General features: G+C 39.2%; 1 protein-coding gene across 1 annotated transcript; it reads right to left on the bottom strand.

The window, feature by feature from the left end:
* Window positions 1-2,926: 2,926 nt before the first annotated feature.
* On the bottom strand, window positions 2,927-20,421 carry stk11 (serine/threonine kinase 11). Its single transcript, XM_008433856.3, has 11 exons — window positions 20,144-20,421; window positions 17,717-18,685; window positions 12,249-12,332; window positions 11,992-12,081; window positions 11,073-11,205; window positions 10,048-10,184; window positions 9,844-9,971; window positions 7,656-7,713; window positions 6,985-7,178; window positions 4,275-4,522; window positions 2,927-3,622 (listed from the first exon to the last, which is right to left on the bottom strand). The coding sequence occupies exons 2-10, from the start codon at window positions 17,998-18,000 to the stop codon at window positions 4,314-4,316; spliced, it is 1,317 nt and encodes a 438-aa protein (XP_008432078.1). The 5' UTR covers window positions 18,001-18,685; window positions 20,144-20,421; the 3' UTR covers window positions 2,927-3,622; window positions 4,275-4,313.
* Between the last annotated feature and the right edge of the window lie 1,275 nt (window positions 20,422-21,696).

The raw sequence follows: 21,696 nt of genomic DNA, 5'->3' as shown, positions 1-21,696 counted from the left end.
TTTTTTTAACAAAACATTTGAAGGAACGAATACATCCAGCTAAATATTACTTGATTTAGCTTTAGCTGCAATCAGTGAGTGAATGTAGTCGGTGGGGAACATAAAACATTTATACGCATCCACATATTTTCACTTTCTTGTTCTCATCCTTGTCATGTTGGAGCACAGGTGGCAGCACTGAAGGTGAAAGCTCTTCTGGCTGCATTTGTTTCTCACCAAGAAGAAAAACTGTGGTCTCTTCTGGTCATGAGACAAAACTCCAGCACTTTTGAGACAAAGACCAGAGAGCAAAAATGCTAAAAATCGAGAAAAGACGAAGATTTCTAAAGTGTGATTTCTTAAGACCTGGATCGGTCTTAAGAACTGCAACTATAACTGTGACTTTACAAACATTGGTTATTTGACCAAAATTAATTAAGAGATGTCAGAAACTGGCTGAAAGCAACATTGAAGAGTCTGTAGGAATTTATACAAAACTCTGATTGCATTTTATATGAAACGATGCTGCATCCTCCAAGTCTACATAACGAGTAGCAATGAAATGGAGAAGGCTGGTTAGTTTACAAGGACAAGCCAGACTTAAAAAGAAACTTTCTAAAACCTTTTATTTCGGCTCGTTTTTCTGTTGCAAATACCTGACCCAAAACCCTTGTTTCTTCTTGAAAAGTGAAGTTTTAAAAAGGGTTTATTTTTTTTCCAAAGATATCCTTATCGATTCCCAAATCTACGAAAAGTGGCATCACTTTGTGATCTTTAAATCTTAAAAGGTGCTATGTAAATTAAGTACCACTTGCTTCACCAGGAGAATATTACAAATTTTAGAAGACCAGAATAAAATCTGACAGGAAACATTAGTAGTTAAAAATGGCTGCCGACAAGAGATGCCTTCACGCTTACAGTCTGACAGCTTCTTCATCTTTTACATCACAGAAGCATGGCACATTAAGCAAGGGCGAGTAAAATGTTTACATTCAGGCTTTGCAGATTTAAAGCATCTTCTATCAGCTGGACACAAGCAGGTCCACCAATTTCCCCAACATTAAGAAAATATTTTTGAGTCTATTAAACAGTGCAACCTGCACTGAAAATGTGATTTTAATGATTAGCTGCAGCTTTAATCTGCAACATTACCAAACATAACGCGCAACCAGCAGGTTCCTCCAAAAATAAAACTCACTCATTGAGTTCCTGTGTGTAACTTCCAGATAGAAGCAGTGGCTTTTTCAACATTTCTCCATCCGTTATTGTAAAAAAACAAATCAGTTTCTGCAGCATTGACAAAAATGAAGCCTTTGTGGCACAAACTAAAGCAAAAATATATAAATTTTAGTCTCCCCCACCCCATGGTGACTCATTCAAGCTTGTACGTGTGTGAGAGAGCTGGGTGACTAAGCTTCACAATTAAACCAAACACATGAAGTGTGTCCTGTCGTACCGACCGCTGGGCTGAAGCGTTCACAATGCCTCTCTCCATCCTCGCTCCACCCTTCCCGTCTCCGGCTGGAGGCTCAGCGCTGACCTTGCTGACGTGGAAAGCGCTGCTCCCCCTCCTCCCCTCACAGTCGTGACTCACCTGCTGATCTGTTCCCAGTCAGGAGCTCATGATGCACAGGAGAGGGGCAGGGCTCCCACAGATGTGATTGGTGCAAACCTCCCCCCCAAAAATAAAAAAAATTACTGGCCAGTATTCGGCGCCGACCGAATTCAGCTTAGCAGCATCTGCAGACTATCAGATTTGATTAAAAAAAAAAAAAAAAAAAACGAAGGTTTGGTTTACAAAACTGAAATTGATAATTTAGGATCAATTTGCTTTTAATTAAAACCTTAAAGAGCTGACGTTTTCCTTGCCGTTGCACGATTAATGTGTTTTATTTGCAGTTATTTGACTGATACGACTTCAGCCAAGACATACAATAAACCTAAATTAAATGTTTTTAGTTTGCAGTCTAAGCTGATAGGAGCTGGTTTGATAAAAAGGCACAAACCAGAGATTTTCTCGATTAGTTTTCTTACAAAAAAGAAATATCCTTAACCATCTGTAGAAACTTCAAATGTGTTTTTGTTGTTTTGCCAGTTTTCCCAAAAAAAAGTTTAGAGCAGGAGTTGGCAACCTTTTCAGTCCGTAAAGCCAAGATATCCTTCAATTGTAAAAGTGAAATATTTGTATATTAGAATACAAAACAACATAAAACCTTTATTATAAAGTATTCAAGAGTCACTTGTGCAACCAGGCTACTTTAGCGCAAACTATATAAACAGAAACTGATGAGAAAAAAAATGTACAGCTCACCTAAAAAAAAAAAAAAAAAAGAGAAAAGAGAAAAAACAGCATTTAAAGGACTGAAAAGAAGCATTAGTAATTCTGTCATAGAAATTTTTGCAGAGCTGCTAAAGCTAACCTCTCTTTGAGCCATTATGATGAAATCATTTTTTGATTAAAGCCAGAGAGCCTCTACAGAGGAGCTAAAAATGAAAATGTGGCTCCAAAGTCACAGGTTGCAGACCCCTGCTCAAAACATAGACCCTTAAAGCAGCGATAATCTAATTCCTCCATTTGTGTCGAATACCTCCTGCAGCAAATGCTACTCCCGTTATATTATTTTCCAAAAATCCTTAAAAATCAGCAGGACAGACATGAATGACTAAAAATGTATTGCCTGATAGGTTAATTAATAGCGATGCACCAATTTGCTTGAGTAATCTTCCTAACAGACATGCCTCTCACAGGTTACCTACCGTAGTTTTAGTTAGTGTAATAGTCAATTGTTTGGTTTTGAAACCATATGGATTTTAAATCTGCGTATTCCTCGGTATCAGAATGTAAAAAAGAAATACAGTAATAAAAGTTATTGATTGGCATTAAGTGAGATGCACTGTGTAAAATATATTCCCAGCTAGCCAAAAAAAAAAAACTTGAGCAAAAACAGACTGTTTGGGACACATTCTTTATAAATAATAAGAATAAAAAATAAAATCACTGGAAAAATAAAATTTAAACCTAAATTAAGATTTAAGTCGGGGTTTCAGTCTGTCAGCGTCTCCGCGAACCAATCGGCTTCCCTTTCATTCAGCTCTGTACTGCATGCAGTTTGTTGGTGGTCTTGCTATAATGATTACTCACAAAGTAGATTTAAATACAGAATTATCCATAGCTTTGCTTTTTTTTTTTTTTTTTTTTCCCCACTTTAATATTTTACACATCACAATGTGTATTAAAAACGGCCATCAGGGTTCAGTAAAAACAAAGGTAGTTGAAGAAATAGAAGTTGGGGGAGGTTGGGATGGGGTCGGGGGTGTCTGAATCGTCCAGTGCAATACTTGGCCATCTGATGAGGATGACAGAACTGGGGGCAGGAGAGGGGGAGGGGGGGGTGAATAACCAGAACCGGATGACAAGTTAAAAGGAGGCAAAAATATTGGGAGAAAATAAACATCTTCACAGCAAGTGCCTCAGTCTCAGAGCAAACAGAACTTTTCATGCCGTCCTTCTCCTCCTCTTACTCCCCTCGTCTAGAGAGGCGATGCAGGCCGGCGGTCCGGGGAGGTGTGGGGACGTTAATGTCAGCAGGCTTCACTCCCAGCCATCAGGACTCCAGACAATAAGGGACGACGACAGATCGACCTGAAAGAGAGCGAGAGAAAGAAAGAGGGGCTCGGTTCAGAATGCGGCAGACGTCTGCACGACTGGATTTTTTTACAAGGCAAAAACTAATTTGTGGCGCCAAAACGGAAAGAGTCAACCCACAGGGTGAGAAAGACACAAACATCCCACAACCCACTTTTTATCTCATTCGGGATGAGTCATCGCCTGAACAAATTAATACACAGCATCTCTTCTGCACTGCGCCCGTGACAAACGGCCTCGCTCTGCGAGAGCTTCGGATGTGTGCAAGACGGAGAGAGCAGCTGTGGGTGGTAGCTGGAAAAAGAAGACAACCTGTTCGAAATTTGGCAAAACGCTTGAAGCGAAAACATGTCCTGGTTGATTTGAACAAGGAGCCCTGACAAGCATTTTTGACAGCTCAGTCCAGAGGTGTTTTTGTGGCATAAAAAAAAAAAAAGGAGAAAGAATGAGAGAGAGAGAGATCGCTCTTGTATTTGTCAGGGAAGCAGTGATGAGTCAGAGAGCTGGAAGATGGATACCAACACCGTCTCTCAGTCCGTTTCCCTTCTACACTCTGAAACATGTTCCTCACTACAGTTTACTGGATCTGAAGCGTATTGGAGGTTTGACTGCTTTTTTCTTTTCTACAAACTCAGCGGTGATCACTTACCAGATGGGTTGCTGACGTGGGAGAGGATCGGAGGGGCTGTCATTGCTGTTTGCAGGTGGAGAGCTTGCGGATTTTGCTGGCTGTGGAGACTCCTTTACGCGAGGGGTTGGACGAGGAGGAGGACCTGCGCTCGGCTTTGGTCTTGCTGTTTAGAGACCCGGCTTCTGTCCCATTCACACAAACTGGCTTGGCGACAGCTGGGCTGTGGTCTGCGTTCCCCTGATCTTGGTGTTCCTCAGCCACTTGCCCTGCAGGCAACACAAAGCCTTAAAACAATGGCAACCAAAATCCCAACACGGCTGACGTTCCTTGAAAAATAAAAAGCGTCGAATGGATAGTTTTGTTTCCCCAGATCAGGTGCCGCTATAAGAGAACAGTCTAAAGCTGCGTTTCCTTTACAAATGTGTGCAGAACATTGTCAATATTCCCCACTAATGTTGCAAAGACCGCACAAATTCGCCATTGTGGTGTTTGCATTAAATAAGAAATGCAATTAAAATCACATGTGAATCAGTTTGTGCATGCAATAAGTCATTAAAAAACATGCCACACTGTCATCCTTCTACCACTTCCTGTTGTCTTCTTTGTCTTTCCACCACAGTAGTAACATCCAGTAGTTAAGCACATGATTAGTGTAACATGGAAAAAGTTTCAACTGGAGTTTTGCAAAATACACTAATTTCAAAACAGCTGGGAAAACAACCCCATCGTAGCGCAAACATTTAACAAAACTTTTTTTTCCCTGAAATTGGTGAGATTTCTTTCAGCAAATTTATTTTCATAATTCAAATTTGCTCAATTTTAAGACCAATTGGAAACACAGATAATATCTTCACAACCAATGCATTTCCATCGGTTGTGCACCTTAGCCTCCACGACCAGCTAATCTGGATTTACACTGAAAGAAGATGTCAAGAGAGTTTTCTATTGACAGTAAGAGTCAATTTATTATAACCTCTAACGATTATTTCAACAGGAATCTCAAAGTCCAGTCCTCGAGGGTCGATGTGTTGCATCTTTTAGACACATCCCTAATCCTACACGCCTGATTCAGACGGCTGAACTACCTCATCACCAAACATTCAACCTATACAGAGTCAAAGTGTTGACCTTAATGCTTGATGATCGCATGTGTTGAAGCAGAAACGCATGAATAGCATCTGGAGATTGGAGTTTATGATCTTTATACAAAAGTACCAGAAAATCTGAATCTCACAGACTTACAGTAAAAAAAAAAAAAAAAGGTCATATACCCACACAATTAAAAAAAAAAAAACACCAACAGGAAATCCATCAGGTTAAAACCGGTTCCAACCTTAATGTCACTTTTTGTTATTTCATGCAGATGTCTCAGTCAGCATGCGTGGCGGCTGGGCCTCTGAGAAAAACCCCCACGCACCAAAACTGCAACACTCAGGTAAAAATTACGGCAAAATACGGGTTGGAAATCACCTATGAAACCTTTTTTTTATTTTTCCCCTCCCTGGAGGTGCGTTAGTTTCTGCTACAGCAAAAAGTCCTTCGCTTTATTATTATTATTCAAGCTCCAGTTTCATTCAAATGCAGCTTCCTATGAGGGACGATGCCCAGCGTGTGTGGGAGTAAACCTTGGGAATCCATTCACATTCCCAAACCGAAACCCTTTCAACTGGACTATTTATAGTTGGCTTCATTCACATTCTGCAGCTCTGCTGGGTTTGTTATGTGGGGCACCACTTCTAGATACCCAACACTGACTGCTGCATTTATATTACAGGCTGTTACCTAGCAACAGATGGAGGATCTCAAGTCTAGAGGGGAGGCATGATGAAAACAGAGTCAGGAAACGAGTTAAAGCATTCGGTTAATGTCTCTTCTCCCAAACATCTGTCAACTGTGGCTACAGTTTGTAAACACGGCTAATTAATAGAAACCTTTCCTGCACGTTAAGGAAATTAAAAACAGATTACACAAATGCAGCTTGGGTAATGCCCACACACTCGCTTGATTTGGCGATGGCCCTTATTCACAGCAGGCTGTTTCAATTCATTTTTAGAAACACTTAGCGGCTACATGCGCCCGGCATTTTAAAACGGACGCAATCCATAACCAGTCAGGTGATATTGAAGATCTTTAAAAATAAAGACACATCCTACCCAAATCGCTGGCTATGTAAATAAAAAATAAAGCCTCAAAGACAAAACTGACTCGTAAAACAGGAAAGGAGAGAGATTTGTTAGAAGTTTTCTTAACAAAATGTCAAGTAGCTTGGTTCTGGTGGAAAGAGAAATCGAATCATGAGTGTTTTGAAGGAAAAATAAATATTAAGAAACAACCACTGACTTTACTTCATTGCACTCTTATAGGACGAGTTGAAGGAATCTAGAGGAATCTATGGTTTATGTCTCAGAAATCCAACTTCAGACACTGTGGGTTTAAATCTAAACTCTGCTACATGCTACTAGACGATGAACTCATTAACTCACTGCTAAAAACAACTAGAAACCATCCAACATTAATTATGCTGGAAACTCAATTAAGGTAATCTAAACAGCAAAATTAAGATGAGAGAGCTTGGATTTTATCTCTTTAGGAGCCAACTAGTATCCCATCAACCCGGTGCCATTAACGGCATTAAAATCTTTCGTTTTGCTTTGCTAGTTTGTCTAATTTAGACTTTCACCGACAGCTCAGAGGTAACAGAGACTCTGACTCAGGCCGGCGGCCTCACCTGGCACTGTGAAGTCCTGAGTGTAGATGATTTCATCCTCTCCGTCGTAGAGCTCGTCGTCGTCGTCCTCCGTGTAGCCGTGCAGATCCTCTAGGTAGGGAACCACCGTCATGCTGCGCCACTGGTCCCTGCTCTCCGCGCTGGCAGGGATGGGCACCGGGCGCTCCGACGGAGGATGTTTCTTTCGCACCCAGCTGACGAGAGATTGACGGGGATGAAGGTGTGACCAAGAACACAGGAACCGCTGGTTCACAGCATTTTATCCTTTTGGGTTTGGTTTCATAGAAACTTGGAGCCATCTAATACCAAAATATTAACAGCTCTTATGCAACTAAGCGAGACATGGCAACAAATCTAAAAGTGTGTTAAGAAGAAAGAGAAAAGTATTTTAAAAGTTCAATAAGGTTCCAGATCTAAAACAAAGTGATACGTTTGCAAAAATAAAGAATTGGATCGACTTTTACCACAGTGCCCTAATGTATGTTTAATAGGTTTTAGTTCTTTATCTATTGTCTTCACTTCAAAATATTTTTTCAATATGTTGTGGTACATAAAGTCTTTCTCTGGGTACACCCAGAGAAAGAAAACTTTTTACTTTTTACTGCAGCAGATACTTTCATGCCAAACATATTCTCTGTTCAAAAGGAAGAAAAACACAAACACACACTTACTTGTGTTGCCTTATATTCTGTATGGAAAACCTCTTTGCAGGATCATACTCAAGCATTCCTGGAAAACACATTAAACAGTGGATTTAATCACTTTACCAAGCAATTCTTCACTTCTCTCTTCTCACTGAATTTTGATAAGCTGGTTGGAAACCAGAAATGTGGGAGCGGGGGGGGGGGGGGGAGATACTGAAATACTCAGAAGCTCTTTAATTTTAATTCATGCATTAATTAACATTCTTTCAAAAGACAAATATTTTAATGCACTCTGTTTAATTTTAGTCGTTGTAGCGAAGCATTAACACCCTTCAAGTGCATTTTTGTGCCTTAATTGTTGTAAAGCTGAATTTCAGGGTGATAATGCAGAAGCAATGGGGTGCCTCTTTTCTTTTTTACTAATAACGCAGCCACTAAGCAGAAAAGGGCAGAATGCAAAGAGCTGATAGTAGTGCTGAAGGACACCTTTTGTGGCGCTGGGCTTATTTTAGACCATGTAATTATGGACTGACTATCTCTCAGGTGCTGCGTCATCAAAGACAGACGTCACACTCACAAAATGGGGGCCAAGTCTGTTTTCAAACAGCACAGATTGCCCTTTTCTTTTTTTTTCCTTCTTTCTTCCTCCATTGTTATGAATCCAACGCTCGATGCGAACGCGGTTGTTCAAACGGAGTGCAGGTGGATTTCGGTCTGAAGAATCTGCACACGAGGCTGGATTTCCTCTTGAAGCATTTAGCTTCTACTAAAGGGTTTTACCTTAGCTGCTGCAAATGTAATCTTTCCAACATTCTTCTCGACTTATAAACATGCACAGCAAGGAATTTCATCTGCAGAGAATAACAAACAGAGACTCTCGAGTTGTTTCTAGTGTTAAAGGAGGGGAAAGAAATATTGCAGCGTTCATCTGGGTAAAAAGCAAAGCCCGACTATAGAGTGTTTATTATTCTGCTGATGGCTTCAGATCAATGGAAACCACGTCAGCAGCTGAAGGGATTTCTACTGTTAGGAGGAAGCCAAGCATGTACAGCAGACACTCTTACTGTCAAGGTCACAGCGCCACCTACTGGGCGTACGCAGGAAAGACCAGTATTGAACATTTTATTCACAAAAGAGGAGAACTTGGATTTTTTTATTTTTTATCCAGAAACAACAAAATGATGAAAAATCCTTTTGATACAATTGCTAAGTTTAGAACAACCAACCCTCCTTATAAGGCAGCTCTGAAATTACATGCAGGGGAATTATTTGCAAAAGAATTCCCACCCCTTGAACTTTGTTTTACATTTTTGTCACAAACTACGACTAGGAGCCTTCAGAAGTTATTCGCTTAGTGAAACAGACAAACTGCAGTGAAAATCAACCGACATTTTCTGTCTACTCCACAATAGCATGGTTCTTTGTGTTAGTCCGCTACAGGGATGTGCAACTTTTAAAAATCAAAAGGCCATTTTTGTACCTGGTTCAGTAAAATAAAACTCATTTAGAGTCGCTAATGTCACATCGTCTTTAGGGAAAAGACGACTTGTAATTTTTCATCTACAGTAGGAAATTTGTTCAGAACCACCATTTTATTTCTATTTTTAGGTTTAGAAAGAGGGAAAAAAACATGGATACATTACAAAATATTTTTTTAAAAAGCACTAAATTTCCAATCTAGTTACAGGAAAATAGAGTTAAAGGCATCAGTGGTAATTATTAGTTGCATTCTGTTGTGGAAATGCAATAAAAAAGAAAAAAACTGCTTCGGTCTGCCCTAGATTATTAAACCTTTATTCCTAAAGTTTTGTTCACCGTTTGTTATTTTTAGCCAAAGATTATGAAGAGGCTCAGTGGACGGTCCAGATTGGAGACTCCTGAGCTGCAGCAGAAAAAGCTACACTGAAGTTTGTGAAACATGGAAAAATTGAAGAGGTATGAATACTTTAGAACTTGTGCAAAATTTCAAGATAACAAAAGAGGGTATTTTTACTTTCCCTAAAATTATGAGTTATTAGATTGTAATAATACCCCCATTATTTTTTAACTAAGGTTACAGAGTAAAAAAAGAAAAAGGTGAAAAGGTTCTGAAACCCTTGTGGGATGTTGTTGCTGCATCATCATATACAGTATATGTGATTATCGCCTGAATTGTGTATTGGTTGCTTTTTTTGATGATCCTGTTTGTTCTGGCTCGGTTCAGAGCCGTGCTCACCTCGCAGCAGGTCCGACAGGAGGGGCCCACACTCCTCAGGAATAGTGTAGTCTCCTTTACCGATGTTTTCAAATAGCTTATAGATGTTGTCTCCCTCAAACGGATAAAGACCTGTTGTAATGTTATATCTGAGCACAAAGAAGCACAAGTCAGGAGTCAGAGTCTGGAGACTGGGAGTGACGTAAGCTGGTAGGAGTGACTCACAGTGTTACTCCAGCAGACCAAATGTCCACTTTAAAGCCTGAAAAGGTGTCCAGTCCGTTGGCGATCTCTGGGGGCTGGAAGGCCGGCGAGCCCTGACTCGTACGACACGTGTCATCTTCTGCAAACGGGTGAAGGGCCTGAAAACAATGGGAGAGGAGATGTAACTGTGCTGAACTTTTGTTTGCATTTTTCTTCATCTGAAAGAGTAATTAAGTCATATTGTAGTTTATTGTCACTCTATTTATAAAGACAACTTATACAGGTGAGAAACTACAGCTGGAATTTTATCAACAAGAGAAATCTTTGAGCTTTTGTGTATAGTTTTTTTTTTTTTTATAAAGCATTTTGTTAAAGTATAAAAAGACAGACACAAACTGCAGTGCGTCTACTTGGGATTTTATATGATGGAACAACAAAGCAGAGCCCAGTCATGACAGGAAGAACAATTTTACTCTCAACACCTGTAAATAAAATCCAGGGCAACATGTTATCTATAGAGGTCACTATGTGAGCCTACACAGTCTGAAATGTGACCAAAGGATAAACGAAGCTGTTCTGTGATTTGGCTCTAAAACAATATGCAAACATTTGAGCGTTTTACAGAGCACTGATCATAGTTGAAGATAAAAATGCAGCCAAGTAAATCCTGGGAGGAAACCTGCAAGAGGCTGCAGGGAAGAGGTTCCATCTTCCGACAGGAAGACGCTGATCCATCAGCCAGAGCTGAAACTGAATGGCTTGAATCAACGAATATTTCTGAACACTTAAACTTTGACTAGACTAGATGCTCTCCATTCTATCCTGAACTTGGCAAAATGTGAAAAAGTTTATACTTTATATTAACACACTGTTAATATATAGCATTAATGCTTTTGCAGGGAACTGTAAACTAGAGAATTGACCATATGAAAACTCATAGTAAGTGAATAATCAGTGGTTTTACAGAGATGATTAAAACCTCCAGCTAACTGCGAATGACAGACGGTTGAAGTGATGAAAACGAATCGTGACAGACTTCAGCTTACCTCTGCTACTCCAAGGTCGGAGATTTTCAGAGACCCGTCTGTGGTCAGCAGCAGATTTCCTGGTTTAATGTCTTTATGAACTATTCCCTGGCTGTGCAAATATTCAAGGCCATTTATGAGTTGGCAGAAGTACCTGCAGAGAAGCAGCAATAAAAAAAATTAAATCTCAGGGATTTTATGCATGTGTTTCGAAGGGAAGCAGAAATACAACAGCTGTTCAGAGAAAAGCCACATTTTATTAGGGCTGAAACAATTAATCAGATTTATAATGATGAATTAAATGATCTAATTGTTTACTAATTTAGTAATGGATTAAAGCTAGACTCAAAAACAAAAACTTGCTGAAAGAACACAGAGCAGTAATTAAGTCAAAACTGAACATCATTTTGGTTAAAAAAAATTATTTGCATCTTGTAGTGCATTTATAACATTCTGTGAAAAGTGGTTAAATTAAAAATCCCCCAAAAGTGCCACATTTTTAACCAATTAATTGATTAATTGTGAAAATAAGAGTTAGATTAATCGATACTAAAATAATCAGTTGCAGCTCTTCAATTTATAGAGAGCATTGTCAAAATATGAAACATTATGTAGTTTTACATAATGTAGTAAATATAGTAGTTTAATTTATTTATTTTTTTAATGGCAAAGCACATAAACAATAACCAAATTAAACAAACAGCGGAGTGATTAGAAAGACCTTCATCAATCACTGGAAACATTCTGGAGGCGACGAAGCATTCGGTCTCTGCTTGGTTATTTTAACATTATTGACCCTGCAGACGCCGATCTAAACTTAGGCCTGAAGCAGCAGCAGCACTCAGACTAAAAATAGCCGAGAAGCTCAGAGAAAAAGCGACTTGAAGAAGAAGAAGAAGAAGAAGAAAGGGCAGAGGGGAGGAAAAAATGAGAGGCTTACCCGTGAGCTTGAAATACTGGAAACCTTTTCTCTGGGACGCTGTCCAGCATTTCTTGCATTCCACAAACACAATACTCCATCACCATATACGTGAGGTAGGAGTTAAGGACACAAACTGATAATCTGATTTTAAAAAAAGAGAGTCAATAATTAGGGTTTAAAACGAGCAAAAAAAAAAAACAAGGATAAGAAAATGAGTCTAAGTTCATAGCAACAAATGTTAATAAAATCTCATTGAATTCGAGGAGAGAGGATATATTTTCTGCTTCTCTTCATTGTAGAGTACGTCGACTAACTGGATCACATTCTTATGTTGAAGTCTTCTTAGCAGCTGAATTTCCCTATGAATGAAAACAAGAAGAAAAAAAAAGACATTGAGAAAATACAACATTAGAGTTTTGCTGCATTATCTAATGGTGGCACATTTCTGCTCGAATGCAGGCGAAACACCAGATATACATCAGCACTCCGGTTGAAAAGTGCCGCTGTAAAGAACATACTCTCAACCTATTTTAATAGCCGCTGCCAGGAGGTGAGAGAATATGTTCCCACTGCGATCCAAACATGGATCTTTCTTGTATTTGAAGGTTGCTATGCCGTTAACTCACACGTTCATGTGTTGCAGCTGATTTTTATCGGCATAACTTGTAAAATATGGGTACAAATTCAGTATCTGAGGAGATGCAGCAATGTAAATCTCTTGGGATTTAATACTTAAAATATTAGATCTTAATTGGAAACGGCACAAAATATAAATTGGACTCAAAAAAGGCAAAGGCCCCCCACATCCAAATATGTTAGATACACGTTTTCTGATGGATTCTTCTGACTTGGTTATACATGAAAATTTGTATTCATGTCTAGCGGTATTTATATTATACAAAAAAATATTACAGTTTTCCTTATTCCACCATTAGCAGTCACACAAGCAAAGTTTTAAAGTGACATTTCAGGTTTGTTGAAAGCTGAGAAGCTGCCTGCTTCATTTTTGGCGTGTCGATGCAAAATATACCACAAAAAATCTAAACCTGTGTTTTGTTTATTAATCCATTTTTACCAAACTTTATTTTGAGCTGCTGATGGTTCAGAAGTCAATACAAGCATGTGAAACAACTCAAATCTAAAGTGGCTTAACAATCAAGTACGGTGCGTTAATGACGATCAGAGTGCGGCATCATGGGTACCAACGCTCGTCTGATGAACACAAGGCTGAGAATACCAACTCTAAGGTGAGATAAGTTTTTCTCCAAGCTGAAAATGATGCTAAAGAAGTTTATATCCTGGCCACGCTCACACTGGTGTTTTGTGAAATGGAGATTTTCAGCTGCCGTTCATTTTTTCTTGTTTAAAAGGAAAAAAAGATGGGGTGGATTACATTTAGTCCAATATTGGTGCAGTACCAAATAATCAAAGTCATGCTTTGATTGCAGTACGTCTACCTGCGCAGCATTACCTTCTTTGAGGATTTTTAGTGGTGTTTGGAAACTGTGTTGGATTGTTACAGTGGCAGCAAGTTTTGAGAGAGAGCAGCAGCAAACAGGACGCCTAACTTTGGTCGACTCGTCTTTTCTACCATTAAATAAGTCAGATTTGTAAATGTTGGCAGGCAGCTGGAGAGTTTTACAAGGAGAATCTTCTTTTTCCAGGAAAACATGTAAACAACAACATAATGGCTGAAAATTGTGATTAATGACCAACCCATATTCTTCGGACTCCCTCTCCTTTCTGTTCATTCATCACAGTGACTCTCCTCAGACACTCACCCCGTGTGTAAACTTTAGTATCTCTGGCACTAAAAATAAACACCGAGTGTGAGCATAAAGGGCAGTGACAATCTACCCAACAGGCCAAAAATACATTAGGATGCAGAATCTGCAAGCAAGGCACTTCAGATCTTATATGCGACAAAACACTGACAACATATTAAACAGCCGCAATATTTACAATGTAGAAAAACACACAAAATACACCTACTAAAGTGGTTCCATCTCCGAGTAGAAGTTGTTCTTATTTTTTAATCTGCTACTTCACTGATCCGTCTGACACAACTTCTCTCTGTTTCATACATAAACATGTGATAAAGGTTTTCTATGCTTGTAATTATAAGCGTTTCACAGCAGAAAGTCATTAAAATAAAATCACAGCAGCTTGTACACCATAGAAAAACCCAGAGTTGACAGCAGCAGCTTTTAAGTCAGTAGTGCTTTCGACCTCTCCGGTTTCTGCAGCTTCATAAACTGTGGCTTTGATTCAACTCAATCTTAATCTTTGACGATGGATATTGTGAGCCTTTGTTTCACACAAACACACCAGCAGTTGTTGCTGCATCACTGCAGCAGCTGAAGTAGTTTCTTCGCGCACAGTCAAAAGAAAAACTAACCGGTAATTATCTACCCTGATTCAAAAGATGTGAAGTGTCTTTCCCCTCCAGCTGAACGAGCTCAGACGACATCCCACATTGCACCGCTAGTGCGTTTGTCGCCGCATCCCCACAGATACTCATTTCCATCAGAGTAACATAACAGAATCTGTGCTGACACCAGAGGATCAGTCACTGCTGCAGTCCATCTGCAGCTCAAATTTGCACTGAAAGACCTTGTGCACCACCGGCCCGCGGGCTGCGGCGCTGACAGGACTGCAACACTCAGCGATACCGAGGCGGCTGCGGCACAAACAGATTATCAGTACCTAAATCTGCGCTGCGCTTCCAGAGGTGCGTTTGTGTTCATTCTGCGTTCCTGTCATTCCAGAAAGGCATTCACAGACTGTTGCCATAGAAACAGAAGTGGCATTGCTCAATCAATAGCAGCGCAAGCACGCCCATCCCAACAGCAACACGCAAGAAAGAGAAACCATTTCATTAGCGAGGCCACTGTGAAGCTGCCGAATGCAGAGGTCATTTCTATGCAATCTGCAAACCTCAAGGCAAACACAAAAGTTGTCACCTAAAGCCCAACATAAGTAATAATTAAAATAACACATGAACCACTTGAAAAGTTCATACTGCATTTGACACGTCTGCCTACAAAACATATTTTGCATAAATAAAGTTATAAAGGAGGAGATAATAAAATATGTGACTAGTTTTCAGAGAAAGAAGCAGGATACATTCATGGAAAAGATGATTAATGAGAAACTGTTACTGTTGCCATTATCAGGGAAAGCAAGGGATGCTGCAAGTCATGATACTGGCAAACTATTAAGGTTTCTAAGTAAGCCTAACTTTTAAACATTTAGGTCAATATTTACTGTATCATGTAACAGCATGAGTCAAATACCGGCATCAAGGTACAAAAAGTTATTCTTTCCGCAGCCTTGAGTTTCCAATGACAGTGTTCAGATGAGACGTCAAAGAAAGCGTCAGAGAGCCAAGAGTTTTCTATCCAACACATTTCTGCAGACTGAGAGCTCGATGACCTTTGACTGTCTGGGATATGGAGGAAAAGATTTGCTCAACAAACTCTGAAATCAATCTCCAAAACTTGTTTTTAGTCAGTGTTACCATGGTGATGTAGCAAAACTATATATAAAAAACAAAAAGACACCTTCAAAATAACAAAACTCTTCCAACTAAGCCGTTAGTCTCAGTTTATAGAACAGCTCTCCAATCGACGATCAACCCAGGCTGCATACTGATCAATAACTGCTGCAGCCTTCCTCTCCTTGCTGTCTGGCGTGTTTCTTTCCATCCGGTATTTTATGTTTACATTGTAACGACATGCAATGTTGACATAAACACAAACAGAAAACATCACCAACTGGGAAGGTGCCCCATCCACTATGGGCAGGAGACAAACCACTGCAATTTGCTGTGAACCCTTTTGCCTCGAGTGCGTTCTGCCTAGAAGCAACCAGTGAGTATTTTGTGGCGTGACGCCATGTTCTGACAGCAATGCTTGAAGTGTGAACTGAAGTGTGCGGCAAGGCGACAGCGGACGTGTTTGAATGACTCTTTTGTTTTTCATTCTGTGAAAACGTGAGCAATCCATCTCAAATCAAACACCGCTAATTAACGCAGATGAAACTAAATATACGGCACGGTGCAGTTTGGTGGGACACGCTGCACTGGATTCTAGTCCCAGCAGGTTTGGAAAGACAAAGTACCACTGAACAAGCAGTGGCAGTGATGGAGAACTACAGCCGCTGCCTGGACGGATCGGTCATTAACCAACAGCAACAAATTGTAGTTTGACTACAAGCCGTCGGTATAAAAATGGTAAACTTCAACCAAAGTCAGTCAGGGAGTCGGACAAAACCAGAAACATCCACAAAAACAGCTATTCACAGTGAAAACAGCCTGAGCTCCGTTTTAAATGTGGCCTAAAAACATTTGGTGCTTCCTAGGCTCAGAGTGAACTCATTCTGACAGTTTTCTAAGGATAAGTCTAATATTAGCACAGCCCCACAGTGAAAGGCTGAAGTAATATTTAATAAGACTGATGTGATTAAAACCCCGGCTGCTCGTTAGAAAACGGGTGAGGCAGAAAGCATTTGGGTAGATGTGCAGGATGACCACACAGGAGCAACGGTACGACCGGAAAAGAGACTAAATGAGCAAAAACTAATATCGGACAGTTGCTATGAAATTCATGGTTAAGATTTTATACAAAATATTGTCTGTCATCTTCTCTTAACCCTTGTTCACACCATTAAAGAGACGATACATAGAATACAAAACAAGAACTCAAGAGTTAAAAAAATATTTGGCAACAACCTCATTAACTTCATTAACCAACCCATTAGGACGTCATCCAATAAATTAGAGTCTGAAACTACATTAAGTGGATGTGCAATAAATAAGAAAAACAGACTTCTTGTTTGTAATCTATAATCCTACACATTCACTTCACAGATATAGCAAAAAGTGATGAATTTCAGTGATTCTTTTATGAGGTGAGATACCAAACTTTCCATCAGAAAATGTTCAGGCATAAAAAAAAGAATCAATAAACGGCGTGCTAATTGGATTCTTAACTGTTGTTTAAAACGTGGTGAATAAATGATGAGACAAGCGCGACAAGACAATACGAGAAACGTGAGCGCGCCTCAACAGGTCATATGAAACCTGTGAAGCACAGCGCCTTGCCAAAGTAGCATATTCCCTTAAACATTTTGTTATGACTAAAGACTTCACTGCGTTTTGTTACGTTTATACACAATAAACCAACAGAGCTGCAGAGAACCACGGCTCAAGGATAAGCACGAATACAAGTTGCACACCTAGTAAAGTTATGAAAGTCTGACGACAGGAAACTCACTGTTAAAAGAAAGCTTAAAAACTCCTGCTTGTATTTTGACAATTTGGAAATCTGAGATCCTTTCAGTCCAAGCTAACAGAGTTTGAGCTACTTTGAATAATGGCAGCAAATTCAGTACAAAGCTGGAAGAAACATATGCCAAGACTCCCAGCTGAAAATTTTACCAGAAAGTAATAAAAGACATCGACTTGGAGGGGTTGGATACAAATTCATACCCAAATTTTTACATATTCATATAAAAAATGTTTTAAAATAATATTTTCCTTAAGAAAATATGGGTAAATTTGCATCGTTCACAGACAAGTCCACTCCTTCGAAAGACTGAAATGTGAAAATCTTTAATAGCCTTTTGCAAGACACTGCATAAACGGATATCACTAAATCATCATTGAGGAATCTTTCCTCCAAATAAAGCTTCCAGAGAAAAAGCAACAAAAAAAAATGAAAACAAGAGAAGCAGAACTTACTTTTTAACATTGGCTTCTCCATTGGGAATCCGTCTAAGCTTCTTCTTCTTCAGTATCTTGACAGCCCTGCGGCAAAGTGTCTCTGAGTCCAGCATTTCTTTTACTTTGCCATAAGAGCCTTCGCCCAGCAGGTCCCCCATCAGGTACTTTCCTATCAGCTTGGCCCTCTTCCTGCGCGGCTGATAGATCACCTCGGTAGAGTCAATGCGGTGGATGAACGTGTCCATCTCCATGAGTTCATTTTCGTTGAGATACTCGAGGTGAGGCAGGTCGTCGTCACTCATGATGACGAGATTTACAACAGCTTAATCCTCGGGTGCACGACAAAAGGTTTGCAATCGCACTGCTGCTGAAGTGTAATCTGCCGTTAACCCTTTAAAACTAGACTAAGTAGATCCATGAGTGGAGATAAAACGAACGAAAACCGGGTAAAAAAACAAACAAACTGAAAACAGGCGAAGGTGAAATGGAGCCTGAGGGCTGAGGAAACAGCTGGGTGAACAACCTGAAACCTGTAAACATTAGGATCTTTTTTTCTTTTTACTCAACAGGGTTTAAAAAAAAAAAGAAAAAGGTGCAGAACAAACTGGCTCCAGTGCTGAGTTAGTGCTTAATACTGTTCATTATGAGCTAGATTTGTTATGATTAATGCTGAACAGAAATTGTGGAAAAAGGCTATGATTTCACAATTTAATTCTGATCAGAGTCAGTCTCAATAATCTGTTTAGGATTCTAATACCATACGACTTTAGCTAAAGGCCACCAGTCTTTCTTTAAGGCCTTACAGCAACACATTTCTGTCAGAGGTCCATACTAAACGACTTAAACGTGTGTATGTAGCTGGACTGGATCCCAATGTAGATCAACAAGCGAAGCTGCGGTCGACTCCAGGAGGCTGACTGGACCGTCCGATATGCTGAACCGTTCTTAGGTGTCCTCCATGTCACCACAGTTCCCACAGAAAGGCGCCTGAAGAATGGCCACAACAACAGATTCAGTTTAATTCAGTTATGAGTTGCATTAAAATAAAAACATAAGCAATTTTAGTTAAGCATGTTAATCTTATTCTCTTCAAAGCTACCGTTAAACAGAGGTAAGACAGCAACTGTTCAACGTGAGGCAGCCATTTGAGGTTTTTACTGAGACATTTGGGTCTAAAATGTGCATTATTTTTTACCTTTTTCTTTCAACAGTCTGCCACAACATATTTAACCTAAGTATGTGCTTAGAGTCTAAGATTACCAGCTTTAAATTTGGCGGTATTTACATGCTAACTTGAGGAAGAGTTTATAAATTACAGTCCCTGACATGCAGAATCCCTCAGTCTCGTTGTTGAATGCAGGTTTTTGGCTATTCATGCATATATTGATTCTTGCTCTTTGTGATGCTGGTTGTTCTCAAACTACTGAGGCCTTCACATAAAAACTGGATTTATATCGACATTAAATTACACATAAGTAAACACCAATAAGGCAACTAGGCACCAGAGCAAAAGGGACTTTATGTAAATGCACTAAACCTTTTCTACTTAAATTTGGATACATTGTGAAAAAGATGCATTATTCTCTCCTTTTTACAAATGTGCAGTATCAAATGAATTGTAACCTCAAATGAAGTTTGAGATTTCGATGTACAAAATACAAAAAATGGGATCAAAGGGAATGAGTACTTTTGCAAGGCATGTACACAAAAGCCTCAACAATTAAGCTGCATTTATTCAACTTCTGTGGTTACATTTAAAAACGAACAATGGCAGAAATGCGCCTGTAAAAATGGTTAAATTCAAACATAATTTAATGTTTCACGAGCCACGGTGTTGTCCTGATGCCAACTTTTTTAACTGTATTACTAAACAGCTGAACTAGCAGAAATGTAAACATCTGAAGGCTGTAGGCTAAGTTTGTTTAGCAACTCTGGTTGAATAAAAAAAATATATTTCTAGTAGAAATGTTCGCGTCGTGGATTCATAAAGCGCCAAACACTCAACAACCTCAGCTCGTTTTGCACCAAAAATAAACGCGTTTGTGTTCACCGAGGGCTGACAGCAGAAAATCAAGAGGGGGACGAGCGAAACGTCGTCACACAAGTGTAGCTAAGGACTGGATGTACAACAGCGGCGGCTATTCAACTTCATTTGCCGGGTGAAACGGCAACATACTGTCTTATGAAAACCATGTTATTTGACTTTGCTGCATTATGTTCACCCCACAGCTGAACGGACACTGGCTTTAACAACCTGCGCACTCCTAGAAATGCACATACACAAAATACTGCAGATGAAGCAAGCTAATGCAAGCTAACCGATAGCTAGCAGGACGCTCAGATTCCAATGTAAACTGCTAACTAGCCCTCTAACAAGCTAACTAGCTGCTGCTGCAGAATTTCGCCTAAATCTACAAGCATGTCTTAGCTATGAGCTTTACTCACCCACTGTGTGGCCGTCCTCGACGAAAACTATTGCCCCTCTCGTCTGACACAATACTAATAAAATTTTCTGACTATTCGTGCCACTCTTGCCTCTCAGGTTGTCGCCATCTTGTTTACCTCCCCCCTGAACTCGCCCCACACGTTACTGCGTCAAATAAAAGTTTTCAGTGAGGAAACGACCTCTGCCACCTTTTGTTCACTTAGTCATTGACTTCAATTATTTATTTACATAAACATTAGCGATTACTGCGGAGAGTTTTCATGGAATTGCTGCATATTTAAATTACCGCATTTTGTATTTTTTTTCAAAATGTTATTTTATTTTTATTTGTTTTCGGTATGAACATCCTGAATTGAGTAGCCCAAAGCAGAATTTGCTTTAAGAGACACAGTGCAGTTTAATATCCTTCCAAAAACCTATTAAATTATTTTAAATTGTGTAAGTTTCTATGTTTGCATGCAATTAGTTTTGCTTAGAGGGGAAAATAAAAAATAAAAAAAATAAGTTATTTAAAGAAAAATATTAAGCCACAAAAATGTTCTCAATTATGAGTCTTGACAAACTATAAAAACTATCTCCAGTGTGATTACTAATATTACTATTAATATTTCTAAATGTTATTTGGGTCACAGTTTGGGCTGTTGGAAATTTTAATGCAAGTGGTTGGGTATGTAACTTTACATACCCAAATATATACTATACATTTTTTTAACAATGTATATATATATATATATATATATATATATATATATATATATATATATATATATATATATAGTGCTACAGAAAAATCTAAGTACTTTATATTTAAAAAACATCTACAGAGTACATACATACATGGTTCAGTTTTTCAAAGGAAGACCGTTTATTTTACGAAGAGACAGGGACCACAGATAAATATATCAGTGATGCCAAAAAACTAAATCAATATAAAAAGCAAATTCAAGTGAAGAAAAATAAAGATTGGCCACTGGAAACTTAATTTCTGATTAGCAACCACAAGAAGGGTTGCAATGACAAATGTTTCACACACATTTTTTAATAGGTACAAACATGACATTTTTTCTTTTGCTAAATTATGAATGAAACCAGAATTTTATTATTTTTAGGCAACACCCCTTGAACACTGTCCTGTCTTTTATGAGATGTTTCATATCTAATCAGAGACAAACTTGCTGGTTGGATGAAAATAACTTTAAATTTGCCAAACCATTTAAAAATGTATTCAGCCATGTTGATTTATGAGCGACAAATTAAAATACTAGCTGCATGCCACCAGTTTTACCAATTTTTATGATCTCTCCTTTATCTGATTGATGATGTGGCCAAAAAGTAGCTCTTGCTTCGCTGGGACCTCTTGAGTTATATTTATCCCATGTAAACCTCTCTAGGGAATGGCAAACTAAAGGTCTGATTTCACTGATCTGTCACTCTCCCTACCACTGGTTTCTCCAGTCAACACTGCTTACTGAAGCAGTCATCCAGAACCAGAAATAAAGAGTTTCAAAGGCACTTGAATACCAGTGCATAGAACAACCCCCCCTCACCTCCC

Source organism: Poecilia reticulata, chromosome 17 (assembly GCF_904066995.2).
Source record: "Poecilia reticulata chromosome 17, P_reticulata-male-v2, whole genome shotgun sequence".
Lineage (NCBI taxonomy): Eukaryota > Metazoa > Chordata > Actinopteri > Cyprinodontiformes > Poeciliidae > Poecilia > Poecilia reticulata.
This window is presented reverse-complemented; position numbering and strand designations above follow the sequence as displayed.

Bases quoted from the DNA above. Each gene is read 5' to 3' on its own strand.
- stk11 (XM_008433856.3), bottom strand. From the start codon at position 18,000: ATGAGTGACGACGACCTGCCTCACCTCGAGTATCTCAACGAAAATGAA. The intron at 10,185-11,072 runs GTAAGCTGAAGT...CATTGTTTTCAG, and splicing joins CCGACCTTGGAGTAGCAGAG to GCCCTTCACCCGTTTGCAGA. The intron at 9,972-10,047 runs GTGAGTCACTCC...CTTTGTGCTCAG, and splicing joins TGGTCTGCTGGAGTAACACT to ATATAACATTACAACAGGTC.